This window comes from Rhipicephalus microplus, chromosome 3 (genome assembly GCF_043290135.1).
Source record: "Rhipicephalus microplus isolate Deutch F79 chromosome 3, USDA_Rmic, whole genome shotgun sequence".
Taxonomy (NCBI): Eukaryota; Metazoa; Arthropoda; class Arachnida; order Ixodida; family Ixodidae; genus Rhipicephalus; species Rhipicephalus microplus.
The window spans coordinates 50,386,292-50,403,426 of record NC_134702.1 but is presented as its reverse complement, the minus strand read 5'-3'; the positions used below and the strand labels follow the sequence as shown (position 1 = coordinate 50,403,426).

At 42.6% G+C, this 17,135-nt stretch overlaps 1 protein-coding gene across 8 annotated transcripts in view; it reads right to left on the bottom strand.

Moving 5' to 3' along the window:
- The window catches only part of unc-104 (kinesin family member unc-104), a 119,837-nt gene that overhangs the window by 42,127 nt on the left and 60,575 nt on the right, over window positions 1-17,135 (bottom strand). For 7 of the 8 annotated variants that reach the window (XM_075889540.1, XM_075889538.1, XM_037425697.2 and 4 more), the window contains exons 2-6: window positions 9,666-9,827; window positions 8,286-8,368; window positions 7,527-7,606; window positions 4,863-5,028; window positions 344-522 (exon numbers count right to left, since the gene is read on the bottom strand). In XM_075889540.1, the coding sequence (XP_075745655.1) occupies window positions 344-522; window positions 4,863-5,028; window positions 7,527-7,606; window positions 8,286-8,368; window positions 9,666-9,765 (608 nt within the window). In that variant the 5' untranslated portion in view covers window positions 9,766-9,827. Of the gene's footprint in view, window positions 1-343; window positions 523-4,862; window positions 5,029-7,526; window positions 7,607-8,285; window positions 8,369-9,665; window positions 9,828-15,628; window positions 15,868-17,135 lie in introns of those variants that run through there. The other variant, XM_075889539.1, reaches the window with a different exon arrangement.

The window sequence follows — 17,135 nt, the reverse complement described above, 5'->3', positions numbered from 1 at the left end:
TAAAAACTTCATTTTATGTTAATAGTGTTCCAAGAGAGGGTGCACACGAGCCACTTGTGTCAACCTTAAACACAAAGAAAATGAACATCCAGCTATGATGTATTGGACAAATTTCAGCAGTGGCGTCCCAGAAGGACCCCAAGACATTTATAGATTGTCTTGTGTTCTTGCGACTTTGATTGTGCTCATTTAGGGCGAAATTAGCCACGCATCTGGCGTCACGCAAAAGACTGTCATTCAGCTTATGGCCATGTAAGTCAATACTTAAATAATTCTTTTACCTGAAAAAAAATTTCACAATTTCGAACCTAGAAATAGCATGGAAGGCAATGCGCATGTGTACCTGGCCTTGTTTCCTTCGTCCATGAGCGAGTGGATGTCATGGTAGGAGGTGACGGCCAACTTGGACAGATCCTCCACGTAGGGGCCAAGCAGGGGGTGCTCACGAACTCGGAGGTTGTTCTTGTTCTTTGGGTTCAGCAAGTCCCGCACTCGCTCGCAGTAGATTTCCATGTAGCTCACCTGTCAAAAGGTCAGGTAAAGTTGTCACCGGCGTGAACCGACATTGTACATCTCCCAGTGTCTCCCAGTAAACCAAGAGGAAAGAGCAAGTTTTAAAAACCCTTCCAGCACTGACAGTGTCAATTGACACTACCACACATTTTTCCCCCCAGCACCTTAGAAATAAAGCCAAAACTGCTCATTCTTAAGGAAATAATATTTAAATGATCCCCACAGCGATTGACATCAAAAATGTGGCATGTTTGGGTAGCTCGAGGTCTGAAAGAAAAAAAGAAGCTTGATCGAAGTCTTTGCTGAAGCCAAGGCACATAATCTGAGGTGGGTAAGGCCATATTCGAGATGATGTATTAAAGCTGTTTAAATGAGTATCACACATATCTTGTGTACTATAGTGAATTGCTGCAATAAAAAAGCTATTTTTCTCATTTGACAACCACTAAGCCTTGATGACCTAACTTGACACCATGTTCATTAATCCATAAATACTAGCACCACTGGCTCTTCGTTTCGTTTGTGGTCTTCTGAGTTCCTAACTATTAGGAAAACATGCACAAGAAAAGTCTCCAAGGAAAATAAAAAGTTCAAGGCTGAAAAGGCCTTTTGTGAATAATATTTATCCCAGCAGATGTAAAAGCATCAATTAATGAAAAAGCCTCCTCAAGGCTAACGCTACTCTACCGTACAATGCCTTGTGAAAGGTGCCAACTGCATAGAATACCATTTCTATGACACAGATACCTACTGCGCAGAATACAAATTTTACATCATAGGTAGCTACTGCATAGAATAGAAATTCTATGCCATCCCGATTGAGGGCTCTACCTCTAACCCGAACGAGGGCGCACACGAGGCCGCGCGAGGACTCACTGACCGCACCGCCTCCACAGTCTCTCTGCCTCGCTGGGAACCCTAACTTACGTTCAACGAAATAACAAAGCACTTCTATCTGTCAAGAAGGGTATTCCCTCTCCCACACCCGATCTTGTGCAGGGCGCAGGCAGTCACCCTAAGACTATTGCAAGCCAGTGCGTATCCTAACCCTGCAGTTCTACATGCCATCTACCCTGAACAGTATCCAAGTGCGGATTGTCTCGCTTGTGGACTGTTAGCCACATTTAATCATGAGTTGTGGGTATGTTAAGCCATTGGCCCCACCCTCAGCGAGGACAGGTGGGCTGCGCTCTTATGCAGCCCCAAACTTAAGGATCAAACCCTGGCCGTCCAGAGTGCCCGTGAACAAGCCGCCAAGCTCGGCTTGACGGTCGCAACGTGGGATTAGCCGGGTGGCGCAGGGTCTCCCCTGCGTTTTCTCAGGACAAAAATAAAGTTTTAATCAATCAATCCCTGCAAATGAAACAGAAATCTGGTTCCACGCTCTAAGAACAAGCATTTACATTCGTCCCAAGACCGAGTCCATATAACAGCTCAGTGATAATGTTCATGTAAAGTAGCAACTGTCCTCGGCTTGAAGGTGAATGCAAGCCTATGAATAATAAAAGAAATAACCTGCAGCACATTTGTTAGAGAAGATATTCACAAGCTAAGTGTCATGCTTTTGTCTAGTCTAGCACTAATATTATGTTTGTGAGTTCAGTCCAATAAAAGACACAGCTCCACATAATACAGAAATTTCAGAGATAGGTAGATAGCTGATGAGTCAATGCCTTCTGCATTGCATGCTACACAAATTGATACCGCTTAAACCTTAAAAAAATATAGAAAGCACAATGATGTTGATGGAAATGAACCTCGTGATAGCCTTTCTTTGTGTTACTTTTTTTCATTCACTAAACGATATAAGTCTAAAACTTCATTAGCAAGTTGGTGCATGGACTCATTCAGGAGGATAATGGGTGTAGGGGTATGCTAAGACATTGTACGAGCCATTAAGAAGGAAAGAAAGGTGTCTTCTTCAATAAAGTTCTTGACCGGCTGACTGACCTGTCAAAAAGTTTGTGTGCTCTAATTTAGAGAAGTGCTTCTACTGCCTAAGTTTACATTTCCAAGAGATCTCTGCAGAACAAAGATGTGTCATTCGAAAATGAAAAAATGGAAATTCGACAAAAAAAAAGAGGAACCAAATGAGTCAAAAAGAGCAATAATAGGTCGCAGCACAATGGAGCCGAGGCAGTGTTCCTTAAAGACTTGGTGGGAGACCAGACGCCGAGCAGAAAATGACACTTCCGCAACGGGCACTCTGCCAAGACACCAGTTGGGCACAAAGCCAGGAAGGCGACCAAAACTGTGTAGACGTTCAGGGAGAAAATAACCCACTTATTCAGCTCTGCTTCCCATTGTTTCTAGCTCTTTCTTAATGCCAAACACCAGTTTTACGTTCCGACCACTTATTCCGTCATTTGTGTGCGGCGCTCGCTAAATGAGCTTGCGAATGTATCAGCAGTGGCGCTGATGTCCTGGTTTATTTTAGTTTCCTTGGCGCTCTTACTGTGAGCGTAAAAATTAGATGAAGGAAAGGAGACGTCAGTTGCGAACTTCTATATAAACATTCTTTTTCTCCCTAACATACTATTGTTGTACAGTTAGCTAGCAAAAATTTTGCATCGAACTAACTAAAAATAACATGAAGTGCCTTCTGAACAGCGCTACTTTCTTGCTGAAAGCCAGGAGAGCAAGACAAAACTGAAGAAGTACTGACACAAAAACTTTAGAACTCAATTTTTCTGTTGCAGTAAGTAACCAGCGACCCATTTGTTGCGGCTGGAAACCTTGTTTTCCGGAGAACGTGATGGTTAATTATTTGCAGAGCTTTATAACGGCTAGTTGCAGTTTTGTTTTAAATAGTGCCAAGTGAGGGGAGGTCCAGAGTGGTTTTCATGTAAACATAACTGGCTACGTGGGCACACAACACTGCATCCCACAAATTGTCTCGCCAAAAAAATTTTGAGTTAGTACTCTTCAAAAATAAGAGTGCGGGAAAGAAGTCATTTTTCAAGGAGTTTCGTGTCCATCTAAGTAGCAACAAAAGCGATGTAAGTAAATTATTTCGACACTGCTGTAAATACCCCCCCCCCCCTTTATTTTTAAGCAACTTTCGCAATTTAATGGCCGCTAAAATGTGCCCGTACTATCAGAAATGTCATGATCGGCCTGTGTGCTCTGTACAGCTCTGTGTATAGCTCTGTGTGCTGTACAGAGCTATACAGAGCTGTACAGAGCACACAGGCTGCCGGTCATGAGATCCCCACGCGAGGTGTGGGTCTCAAAATTAGTCTTTCCCTTGCGATTCCTGTTTCTTGACGCACTATTGCACTAGAATGTGCACACATTTTCCATGATCCCTCAGACGAGCTGAGTTGACCAAACGTTACTTTAGACAGCCGCACTTCATTACAGGCAAAGAGTGAGGAGTACAGTTTAGACCACGATTGATTACGAGTACAAACAGCATTGCACTTGCCTCTGAATGTGCTTAAATTAGAATGGCTCAGCCATCACAGTTAGCAGTAAAGGGGCCCTGCAACAATTTTTGAGCATGGTCAGAAAATGCTGAGATTGAGGAGTACAGTTTAGACCACGATTGATTACGAGTCCAAACAGCACTGCACTTGCCTCTGAATGTGCTTAAATTAGAATGGCTCAGCCATCACAGTTAGCAGTAAAGGGGCCCTGCAACACTTTTTGAGCATGGTCAGAAAATGCTGCCGATCGGTAGTAAAGCCTCCCGACAACACGTGAGCCAAATTATATAGCGCAGCACGCATAGAATTCACAATAAATTATCAAAGTCAGCTAAAAATTGCTTTCTCTTCTCTCGACAAATCACGGAATAAGCCCAAAGATTACTCATAGTAAGCCTATCTATCAGCCATTGGCTGATTTGTACATGGCATGCTCGGCTGTTACAGAGGTCGCCGCAAGAGGCCGTTACTTGTCCACGCGCGCGCGCGATCACACTGAAAAAGTCGCGTATACGAAGAAAAAAAAAGACAAAGTACTCAAGGTCACGAGGCGTGAGTAACATTTTTTGTTTGCCCCTCCCATCCCTCCCTGCTTAGCTTCCAGCGCTTTCGTCGAGACGAGAGAAGAGAGAATGCGATTGCAGCGTGACAAATCTTTGTAACTTTTCTTGTACAGGACAGATTCTTAAAATTTTTCCGGCATTGAATTTGGGAGGTAATACGCTTTTTCAGTTAATTAATTCCATGGTTACTCAAAAAAGTTTTTCAGGGCCCCTCTAAAGTAAGCTGTCACAATGACGGGAATAACTGTTTCAGTAACTAACTATATGATACATACTACGTCTACGGTAACAATCTTGCTGCTTAAAACACTGCCTGCAAACCATGGTGATGAGTATATGAAGCCACCCCCATTCTCACCTCTACAGAGTAGAGCATGTCCTCAGACACGTCCTCCTTGATTTTGCGGAAGAGGTCCTTACAGATGTGTGGGATGATGCCCTCCTGCCCTTCCTCCTGTCGACCCATCATGGTATAGCTTTTCCCTGCACCCGTCTGTCCGTAGGCAAAGATGCACACGTTGTACCTGTCCCAAGCAAAAAAGAAAGGCATATTTTAATTACATCTTCAGGGACACCTTCCAGTCGTGAATGTGAGAGAAGAAAAACCATTTTGACATGAGGTACTGCAGGGAAGGGTGACAGATAAGGCAGTCACATGTCCTTTTTCTGAAACACATGCGTGCTAGCCTGTAAACTGTTCTTCAAGTAGTTTACAGTTAACTTGTGTTATTTGTGGATTTGTTCATCCTCGTCTCTTTAAGGGCCACTAACCAGGTTTGACAATTTTGAGCTGACAAGCGCAATGCGTAGACAAGGCATCCATGATCACGTCTGCCAAACTTTGCAACGCCACGCGCCGCGGAAATTGGTCAAATTTCAAGATGAAAGCTGCTCCCCCTCCCCTCTGTCGCCGCACGCGTAGAGAATGAGAGCATGACGTAGGCGTAGGAATGGCCCTACGTACACGGCAATGCAGTGACGTTGGGCCTCTACGTAGACGAGTCTGCTCTGAGGTTGTCAACAGTATACCACGTGACATGGCAAAAATTATTTAACACAACATGCGTAGTTTATGTATTTGTCGCTTAAAGATATTAATAAAACTTAAAATAAATAATGAGATACAATAAAAAAATGTGCGCGTTTTTCTTTCATTTTTTACCGTGAAATGCTACGAGATGTGGGGCTAATGTGCCAGCGTTCCACATGCGTTCGTGTCCCCGCGGTCAGCGCATTGAGCCTACGACCGCCGTGGAACGCTCCTACGCGTTCGCGCACTCATTGTGATCATTTACTCTACCGCGTCTAAGCCAGGGTTTCTAAACCAACCCACAGAAACAGGCAGAAGACCACAAAATAACACTGGTCAACAAAGCAACGCTGCTCGGGTGCTCGGGGGTTGGACTTGTTTGGGCACGTCATGCGCACGTCACCTCATGGGCGGATGCTGGGGAGGGTGACGAAAAGATTTGGCTTGCGAAGGCTACGCGGAGGAGCGGCAAGGGTTTCAAAATCACCTCCTCTCACCCTCGTTTCCCACCGCTTCAAAAAACCTGTTTTCTTCGCTCGTAATGAACTGATTCGAAAAATTTTTGTGGCAGAACGTTCCTTATCGGACACCCAACAACTTCCACTGTCTAACTGAAATTCCGTATGGGGCCTGGTGAGTGGCCCCTTAAAAGGGGGGACGTGGCAATGAGAATTCTAAATTTGGTCAAAATGTTCAGTTTTTAAATTAATTTTTTTCTAGAATCCTGAGACCATGTTTTACATCATAGCGCAATTTGAGACCAAGATATCTAGTACTAGTTGAGTAATAAGCATCTTACAGGTGGGCTGTGGTCAAAAGCTATGTGAAAATTTGGCATTGCAAAATGCAAATTTGCAGCTTTCCCTTGGCACAGTGCCACCATACAGGCATGATCATAAAGAGGACATATTGGAGCTCCAATAAAAAATAAAGCCAGCTTCCTTCCGAGTTTCGTTTTATCAGCCTCTGCTCCAATTTTTTTGAGCTCCAGTTTCTCAGCTTTCATTTTTTGAGCAGTTGCTGTCGGTCATCCCTGTGCCATTTCAAAACAAATTAAGCTATAGCCATTTTATTTCCTGCAATTTGATTCTGAGACATTGACGAGTGCCGTAAAGTTATCCATATTTACGTTCACATGATACAAACTTTTATAACTGGCTCTTCGTAAAAGTTGTTAATAAGACAATATGTTAAGGAGACTTCAGAAAGAATTTTTGTGTGCTTAATTAAATAATAAAAGTACACCAATAGCATTACGTCACAAAATTGACCCTTGCGAATATCCTTATGCAAAAAATTTTGACAGACATGTGTCTAATTAGCTAATTAATTTTGGGATGACAATGAGAGTCTATCAAGTGTTGTAACTCAAAAGTTATATCAGATAGCTCAAAAGTAATTTCAGTTATGATATCAGTACAAGAAACGACATCTGAACGCCGAATTTCATTTCTTTAGCTTCATACAAAGATAATTTTCATTACCACATTACTCTTAAACATCTGCAGCTGCATTACAGAGCTCCCACATAATTTTTTTTTTACTTTAGTTACCCCAAAAAAAACAATGCAATGAAATTAATGTTTTGCATAAAGTAAAAATTTCCATGCAAAAATTATTTTAGTATTACATGGTAGAAATGCATTGTACAAATTGAGAAAATGTTCAACCAAACAACTGCGCAAATCGACTGACGGCCAAATTTCACAAAGTTATAGCTTGGAAACAGCTATATGTCCTTAGCCACTTCAAAACTTAGGTTTCAAATGGTTGCATCGAGATATACTAAAAGTAGAGGATCTAGTTAATTGTTAACTTTGAAAATTCTCAACAATGCAAATAAAAAAAAGAAAATGTGTAAAGCCATTCCCTCTCCCTTCTTCCCGCCCCCTTTTTTTTTTTTCAACATTTAGCCTTATATTGTTTGTGTTTTAGTATCAATGAAAGCTACTATCAGCATCCATAAAAGCTGCTTTCGTATATTTCTCTTACCCTTCAAAGGCATGTAAAAGCATTTCTTCTCCAATGTCATCGTAGACTTTGTCTTGAGAGGCAAAATACACATCTGTTGGCTGTAAAAGAAAAAGTCAGTGTCACTGCTTTCTTATGAAATTTGTAACGTTGACAACAACACAAGGAGCAATAGTCTGCGAAAAGTGGCTGTCACACTTCCATCGCTCGTTTTATTAATTTTTGCCTACCCTTTATAGGAAGTGATTAACTTCCTTGCACTGTTCCCAGCAGATGCAAGAGGGTCAATAGCGAACGGCAAACAGAACACAAGTTTTAAGGTGTATCGGCGTGGCTCTAGTATTACACGGTGAACAATCATAACCATAAACTCTGGATCGAGTAGCCTCACAGATGCTTGACAGAACACAGAACAATACAAATACTCAGTCGTATAGAAGTTGTTTTAATAAGCTCCACAAGAAAACTGAAGGACCCATTTTTTTTGTTAGCCACAGTCATATGAAACATTAATTTCAGCCTAAATACCAGTTTAAAAGTACAGAAAGTTTCCTATATGGCTTTCTCGGCTTCATCTAAATTTTAAATGCTTACTTCTTGCAGTGACAGTATCATTAGTAAAGGCATGCACGAAAGTCTTGGGCTTGTTTGTCTGGTTGTTTATAAATGACATGTGTTCAAGATTCCCAATTGTTCCTTGCTTTATTTTTACAAGCATACTGAGCCCTCTACATAAGAGGCACTGCACAGCAAAATAGAGATACTAGTTGATAAACTTACATCATGGGACCAATACGAATAGTCATAGTTGAAACTTTTTGCAGCTTCCTTGCAGCCAGGTGGTGCTTTGGGATTCGTGATTGCTGCAAAAACAGCCAGTTCGCAATTTCATGCGTTGGTCAAGCAAATTTTCAGCATAAAGTGATGAAAAGCACTTGCTGGTGTGTTGAGAAAATTGTGAAAAAATGCAAAGCATAAGTGGTGGAAATTGCAGCATCAATTTAGACATCCTGCAACAATCACAAAGACAGTGAAAACCCAAAATATTGCATAAAGAATAGAGGTGAGCAAATACTAGAGATTTTCAAATAACAAAACGAATAGCATTCTATTCAATTAAGTACTTGAAACAAATAGTGTACATTTGAAATACGGAATATTTTTCATATAGTTTTCAAATAATCGGCAACGAGGAAAAATGCTCGAGGAAAAGGGACGAGGAAACTGCAAGACAAACTAGCTTTTCTTGTTTTCATCATTGAATTAGCCAGATACATGCAGCCCATGTACTTACAGCACTACCAATGCCATAATAATCACAATCACCAACGCAACTGTGTCAGTAATTAGCCATTTTCCGTCTTCACTATGAAATTTAATGATCCCGTTGATTCATGAAAATTGCTTTAGGTATCAGTTTTATTTAAAAGCTGTTGACAAAGTATCACCTTGAATGCTATATTTTAGCCTACAATTATAGAATATTTGGAAGACTCAATTACTGCTGATTTTAAATAATTGTAGTATTTTTTGCTGGTCAAAAATAAATACAGTTTCTCAATGCTTGCGAATATTCGTTTCAAACTAAATGTAGAATTCTAGGGCTATCTCAAGTATGGTTGCCTTAACATTCAAAAATTATTTGAATAGTAATCAATTCATATTCAATGCAGTTCTGAAATCGACTATTCAAACATCCTTCATAAAAAACAGTATCAGTGCTGCATTTACATATTAAATGCTCGTAACAATGTAACTACCATCAGTACAGTCTGACCCAGTAAACCAAGCATTACAGGAGATATTCGGTAATTTCATAATGAAAAAAATTATACCATTGTGAGATCTACAAAAATAGTAATGTCCAAAGAAAGTTGCTAAATGAGCCCAGGTGTGTTGCCTGGCCTTTTCCTACCAACTACTTGAGGGGTGCTGTCTGCTCACTACTTGGTAAAAAAAAAATGACACATTGTCTCAGAACAGCGCTACGTCAACGCAACATCACTGCAATGCAACAGCAGCAGCGCCTTGAATATGTGATCTCATACAAATAACTGTCAAATTTTGTTGAGAAGGATTCACTGAAACAAGCAATTACAGACAATGTGTGTGCCAGTACATCACGCAGCTTGAGGTAGCTTGATAGCGGCAGAAAAGCACCTGTTGTGTTTCCGCTCATGGAAATGATGCACTTGCAGTCCCTGCTCGTCTCGCGGTTGTTGAAGGGCCGCACCCTCACTGCGACTTTCACAGACGACATGTCCACCTCCTCTCAAGAGCAACAGGGGCGAGGAGGTGGGATCAGATGGCTGAGAGGTCGACCTGCAGGTGAAAATTTTCGCAGTGAGTAAAAAATTTGAGATGGTCAGTGAACTGGCGGAGTCAAACATCCCTACGCAATGTGGAGGTGGTATGTGACACAGCTGCAAGACAGAAAGTAAATTCCGTGTTATTGTGTTGCAGCCTTAGTCGCCTATAGGCTGCCGCCCTAGCCAGGTGACTAACTCGTCAAGAAAGAGGTGCGTGATACGACTGTAGATGATCTCTCTAAGGTCCACTGACACAGAAAGCTTTCATTTGCCTTTGCCCATAAACTGTGGCAATCTTGGAGTCATGCTGACCATGCACAACACATAGCAACTTATTTTTATGTTAGTCTTTTGTAATCATTGCGTTTCCACTTTTTGGCTTCTGCAGGTGGCTGTGATATTCCATCAAAGGCCACTAATGTCACATAAGCAAAAGTGATCACATATTAAAAAAAAGAGACACTTGTAGGACACTTAAGCTTAGCCTCCAAGAGTAGAATGCGACAGCGTAATTGAGCCTGCTGTGTACCGCCCTCAATCGTGCTGCAAATAAACTTAGAATATTTATGCGTGTCAGTCTGGTCGTTTCAAACTAACCTAAAATGCCTGATGCAAGTACATTTGCAAAGTGCCCACTACACGACGATTCGGCCATTTGCAAATTGACAAAGTACCCGCAATGCAGTCATAAGGCGCCATGCGCACATGTGCAGCAGCACACTGTGTGTAATAAAAGGCAGCTTTAAACTACCCATTCGTGCAATTCATATCATCTGGTGTGATTCTATGATTCTGCCATGCAATGCAACACAATGGCGTTAAAGAGATTGTTTAGAAGAAATACTGGTGTCGTTGTGAGCGTGGTTAGTTGTAAGGAAAAAATCATCTTGTTATAGAGCAAACAAATTGAGAAAGATGCAAATTAAATAAATAATTAGGAACTTCTGTTCAAGTGAGAATCGAACCCAGGCCATTTGCATGACAATCATGTGTTCTACCGCCGAGCCACAGTTTAGCTTGAAAATGCTTTGGAAAACAATGTCATGTACTAGGAAGAGTCTCCCTAACGCATGTAATATTGAGTGGCCGAAGCATAGAATTGTGCCAGGTGTGAAAACATGTGAACTGCGCAACGAGTGAGCATTTTAAAGGCCCACCAATTACAATGTACTCAGACATATTTAATCATCATCAGCAGCAGCAGAACCATCAACAAAGTGAAGTGCTGAGTATGTTTGTAGTGGGCCCTTTGTTAATGGTAGTGGGCCCTTTGTTTGTTAATGTTAACGATTGCATAGTGGGCCCTTTGTTAATTCACAAAAGAAAGAATCATGTGTACAGGGCACTTTATAACTGTGCCTACAGTAGACATTCTAGAATGTCTTATAACTGCCAATGCAGAGTCATTCGTTTCCATATAACATGATTGAGGCACGCATCCACAACGAAAGGTAGGCTAACGATTGAGAAGGTAATGTGCATGAGACCTGATTACACTGTCACATTTCACCTTTGAAAATGAAACTCAAGCATTCTCCAACTTTTATTCTCCTAATACATGAAATACTTATAGAATTTTTTTTATGAGGCAATATAAAGCATGGCTGTGGTAGTACAACTGTTCCCATGCAGAAAGTCTGGGTTCAATTTCCACTCGGACTGAAGGTTTTCATCATTTAATTATTTGCACCCATCTTGAATTTTGGCTCACAGACGTCAATTTTCCCCCCACAACAAACTAAACTGCCATCGACACCATAATTTCTACGAAATGGGCTTCGCAACACCATCACGTTAATAAGAACAAAATTAATGGGATTGATAAGTTCAAATTGCAGGCCTATACAATGCATTGCATACGTCTTGCAACTAAGCCTTGACCTAGTTATTGTGTACAGTGTCAGTCAGTCGTCGCAGTGAGTCCTTGCAATACTGGTGCATCAATTTCTGTACATTTATCATTTACAAACACATAAAATCTCAGATAATGAATGAATGAATAAAGCATTCATTGCAGAAAATGGTATTGTGGAAATATAGTAAGACAAGAAAAAACATGGTATGATTTAGCCATATCTTTACGTAAAGTGTAATGATCTAAAAAAAGTGACAAAAGTAACTAAAATGATGACATGCCATGAGTAGGATTTACCTTGTCAGAGATGGGGAACTCTAGCAGGTATATGTAAGGATCATACATATAATGCAGAATACGTGAGTTTCCTAATAATGGTAAATATTTTTTTATCATCCCAAATTAGGCCATGCACGCAGACAGTTTTCCCTATGTTCTCCTTGTCTGCAGGATTCATAGATGGCAACTGACAAAAAATCCAGCGTTTCTTGTTCCCCTTAATAACTTTTTTCTTAAGTTTGTGCATACACGGGGTTGCTTTACTTTTTCGAGACCCGTCACATTGCCAAGCCAAAAAAAAAAAAAAGTTTAATGATGACTGCAGTAAAATTCATTCCATTGATGGCTAAAAATACACGTCAGCGGAAATGCGAAGAAAATGAGGAGCGAAAATCTAGGCGCTAGAATTTTTACCACATATACTGCATTTTTTGCATGTAAGCTCCAATATAAATTATAAAATTCGGAGCTTAAATTTAAAAAAAGAAGCAAAACAAAAAACAACGAATCCCGGTTTGCAAAGTTGGCTTCGCGGCAGTGCTTCACAAGTATGCAGAAAAGTTAGCTTTGCGGTAATACACGGGTATCACTTTTTGAGTTATCCACAAATCGTTTTTGAGGGTGAGGATTATAGGCGAGAAAACGCGGTAGTCGCACAAAGTAAAGCACCAGTGAAACTAGTAAATGCACGAAGAAAGCCTATTGTTAAATTTATGCAAAATAGGAATGATAGGTATATGGAAGTGAATGCGTGCAAAAATATAACTAGAATCACGTCGTGATGTAAGAGTTTTACTGGCCAACTGTCTGATACTTAACTCATTTGCTACGCGACGCCCGTTAAAATGACGTCACGCATTCGCTGCCTTGGCCGCGAGCAGTGTATACAGGCCAAGACTCCAGGGGTTATTTACACGTGCTCAATCGCCAGAGAAACTGGATGCAAGCTATAGTGTGGCCTAGGCCCATAACCTGGAATTTGTTTTCGGGGGGGGGGGGGGGGGGAGACACTTGTTGAGTTCTTGAAAAACACATAAAAGCTGCATCCCAATTTCAAGTGTAGGGGGGGGGGGGGGAGCGCTAAGGCAACCTTTGGCTACCGGCCTAGAGCGGATACTAAACTATCTCTGTCGGTGGAGCACCGCGTGAATAACGCGAGATGTGCAGGTTTGGCTCCCAGTCATGCCAAAGTTACCCGTTAACCGCATACATCAGCGCACTGTTTGCAGGCATAATCATTATCTGCAAGACAAATACAGAATTAAAGGTTAAATGTTTTTGCATACTTAAAATGCTTATGTAGTGATAATGAAATTTTTGTTAAAAGTCAATTCTTAAACTCCAAAGTTGCGAAATTAAAAAAAAATAATAAGGATCAAGGGCCCCTATAAGTACCAAACAGATGTCAAGCGATTATAAATAACTGTACTAGCTTTTATTTTATTTTTTTACTGATTTGTCTCGTTCCTTTGGTAAATGAGAAACCAAAAATTATGACAACAGGAATGCATCGAAGATGCTAGACCTGGAGACAGCGTGAAATCCTGGCTAGCGGTACACCGGAGGTGCTTTCTAAGGGATGTTCGACTATAGCTTTCTAGTTGTTAAAACAAATTAAAAGAAAAGTTTGCGCAACATTGCCGCACAGTGGTGTTTAGGGGCACGTCCTTGCATCACAAATGTACCCCAATGTGGACACGTACAGGACACCTCAACGATCGCTCTGTGCGAATAGGTCATATACTGGGCCATAAACACATTTATGAATCCTTGTCAAGGGCATAAAGAAAGAAATTCTCTGAATATAACCGAAGCAACGAAGAGTACTGGGCACTACGCTTCGACATGAATTGCTTTGAGCAGCTCTGATATTAACGCTCCGAAAGACAGCGTGACAACCAAAAGAGAAGACCCAGCCAGCCGTGATGCATATGCAAGCTTAACGGCCTTGACATATAGTCCGCAAGTTAGGTGAACAAATACGACATGGTCGGATCGAAATAAATCAAAGGAACATGACAGTTCACATCGATGCGCTGCAAGACATCATGTGACTCGTAAAATACAATGAAATCGAGGCAAAAATGGAGAAGAAAAAGCAACCCTGAAAACAACCGTATGGCAAAAGGAAGCGAACACTGCCCCGTCTGCTACACAAGCGGTGCAGCAGAAATGCGGATTTCATTTAAGCCTAAACTTTCGTTCACCCCTTCACTCGTACTGGTAGAATACGTTCGCCAGCGATACGGCGACACTAATACGACCAAATCGAGTCGATTTCGTAAGCCGACCCGGTCACCCGCCTTGGCATGACTCATGCGGCGCGACAAAACAGTTAGTGCGCCCCCCCCCCCCTCCTGAGAAGCCATTTTTTCTGCATAGCGTACGAGCGCCGCAGTGAAGGCGGCCATCTTTGAAACAAGCACAACAGCAAAAAAAGGGGAGAGAGCGGATCGAGCGTGGGTGGGCGGTTGGGATGGCGATAAACGAACTCCCGAGAAAGCTTCGACTCTTGTTTGACGAAGAACAGCCGTGCCCGATAATCCGTTCGACTCGGGCACCAACCTCCGAGCAAGCGAACACGCAATGAAACCAGCAAGTTTGACGCAGGGACGGCGAAAGACACACATTTCACAGACGACAGGCGTGATCGCAAATTCAAGGACAGCGTCGCAGACGGGAAGCTTACATGCGGGACAAAAGCGTTGTTACGCGGCGACGAGCGAAATAAAGGCGCGTGTACATGTAACGTCAGTATGATCTCCCGGGAAACATCATGTTGTGTAAGCAAGGCCCATCTCTAAAGAAAAGAAAAAAAAATACGGCGATGCCGGTAAGCAGGGCGTTCGGTGGTCAGGTGGGTCCATATGTTTTCGCATCGCATCGCCGTGACTACAACTTAAATATAAACTTAATATTTCCGGACAATATGCGCGTTCTCCCAAACTTACGACGAAATTAAAGTCGGCCCACTTTCTTCGAATTCCGCCCTCCAAACGCTGGGAGGCATTATCATCAACTTACCACTGTCCCACCTACGGTGGGTTCGCAAATTATCCGCAAAATTATTTTAAAAAAAAACAGCACGGCATATGTACCTTTCGTTTTCCTTATTCAACGCTACGAGTGAATCATAAATAACCATCGACCACGAGTCATCAAAAAATGATTCATCGCACCTATAGCGCATGACTCGATGTACACACGTCAATTAGACTAATTACGACTACACTGGAGAAAGCGTAGGTGTAGCTTTCAAAGGATTGCGTGGGAGACACCCTTTTCCTTCCGAACGATATTGCCGAAAAGTCACATCCTCGTCGTTCTTTCCGTGCCCCTCCTTTTAAAAGTACGAATGAAGATTTGGGCCACTAAAGGCTGGGAGACGTAAAAATACGCGGAGATCTGCTTCCGTTAGGCCTAACTCGGGAGCGCTGACTACGAGCGAACGCTTCTATCGATGGGCGCAGTCGACGATAGGCACGACTCGCACAACACCGGGGGCTTCCAAAACATACTGAAACTCGGTTCGGGTTGCCCAGGTATACGTCTACTTCACAGAAAGTAACGAGTCCAGACGCAGTGGTTAGAAAATCGGGCACAGGTGTAGATGCAAATAAAGAGAGGAACTAAATGGACCTAAAAATAGCGGGACTGTACGTAGAGGAGCCAACACAGACCTGCGTTCGAAAGCGACGGTGCGTCAGGGGCGGTTCAGTGTGGAAGACATGGTGGCAACGACGGCATCCTTTCGGTGCGCGAACGATCGACGGGATGGGGACGACAGACGTAGCGGTGCAGCAGACGACGGAAGGGTCAAATCCGAATCATCCTTATTTTTATGTCCTTTCGGCGGTGCTGGGACAGGCAGGCGACGGCGAGTGCTCGCAAAGGCGCCACACTCGGCCACAGATGGCGGCGGCCGGATAGTCAACAGCGCCGGCACCGAGCGATCCCCAATATGTCTGGCCCGCGTCTCTCTCTCCCCTTTCGCGATCCCTCGCTCCCCAAAGAGGGAGCGCGCGCACCTTCCTCCTCTATCCCCACCTTCCCCAAAAGGGAGGACGTCGCTTCTGCGCACGAGCTCGAAACGTGGGGACAGGAGTTTTTATTATGCGAGCCGACGGAGGGGCTGCACTGCGGTTTTGGGTGAAATCGCCACACACGACGCTTGCGATTCTCACGAGGAAGCTTCTCTTTGAGCGCCGAATAAATTTCCGCCGCTTGATAATAGTGTGGTGGTTTGTCTTCGTTTGTCGAATCCGTGAGAATGGTCCATTTTCGTCCGTTTATTGAATGTCATGTATGCACTAGCGTTTTCCACGCTTTCTTTGTTTTTTGTCAAGTTGGAGTGCTGTCCTGCCAAAATAAAAAAAAACTGTCATCATTTCTTACGTTTGCTCATGCCCGTGTGCACTTGGTAATACGTACGACATACAAAACCCACGGAAAAGCATTTTCGATTTGTCACTAAGGGTACGACTACAAGAGAAATCACATATCCCACCGGTTAAGAACAGCTGGCGAGAACAGAGCTGCAGTGATGACGAACACAGAACATGCTATAGTTTCCAACTTCATGGCGGGAAGGCGCGCTTTAAATTACTTTAACCAATACCATGTTATCTTCTTGTGTACAGCAAATAAAGTATTATAATGAAATAGCGCAGACAATCCACATTATTACCTAGATTTTAAAAGCTATGCTATAACTTCGTGGCGCCTTCCCGCCTCGAAGTTGGAAACTATAGCATGTTCCGAGTTCGTCAACACTGCAGCTCTGTTCTCGCCAGCTGTTCTTAACCGGTGGGATATGCGATTTCTCTTGTAGTCGTACCCTTAGTGACAAATTGAAAATGTTTTTCCGTGGGTTTTGTATGCCGTACGTATTACCAAGTACACACGGGGATAAGAAAACATAAGAAACGATGGCTGTTTCAGCTCAACGTTGAGAGACAAGGCATAAACAGATGTAGTTGCGTCAAAACGAAAGAGCCACAAGTTACTTCCCCTGACACGTCATATAAAATAACTCATGTTTTTGAAATAAACAAATGAGTGTTTTCCTATACATGCGTGAAATGGCATCGTCAAAAGCAAACTTGTCGTGAATGTGCGCGGAAGATAGATACCGGAATGCCAGTCCATCGTTGGCGTTTTTCAAAGCGGCTAAGTGCGAGCCGAGCG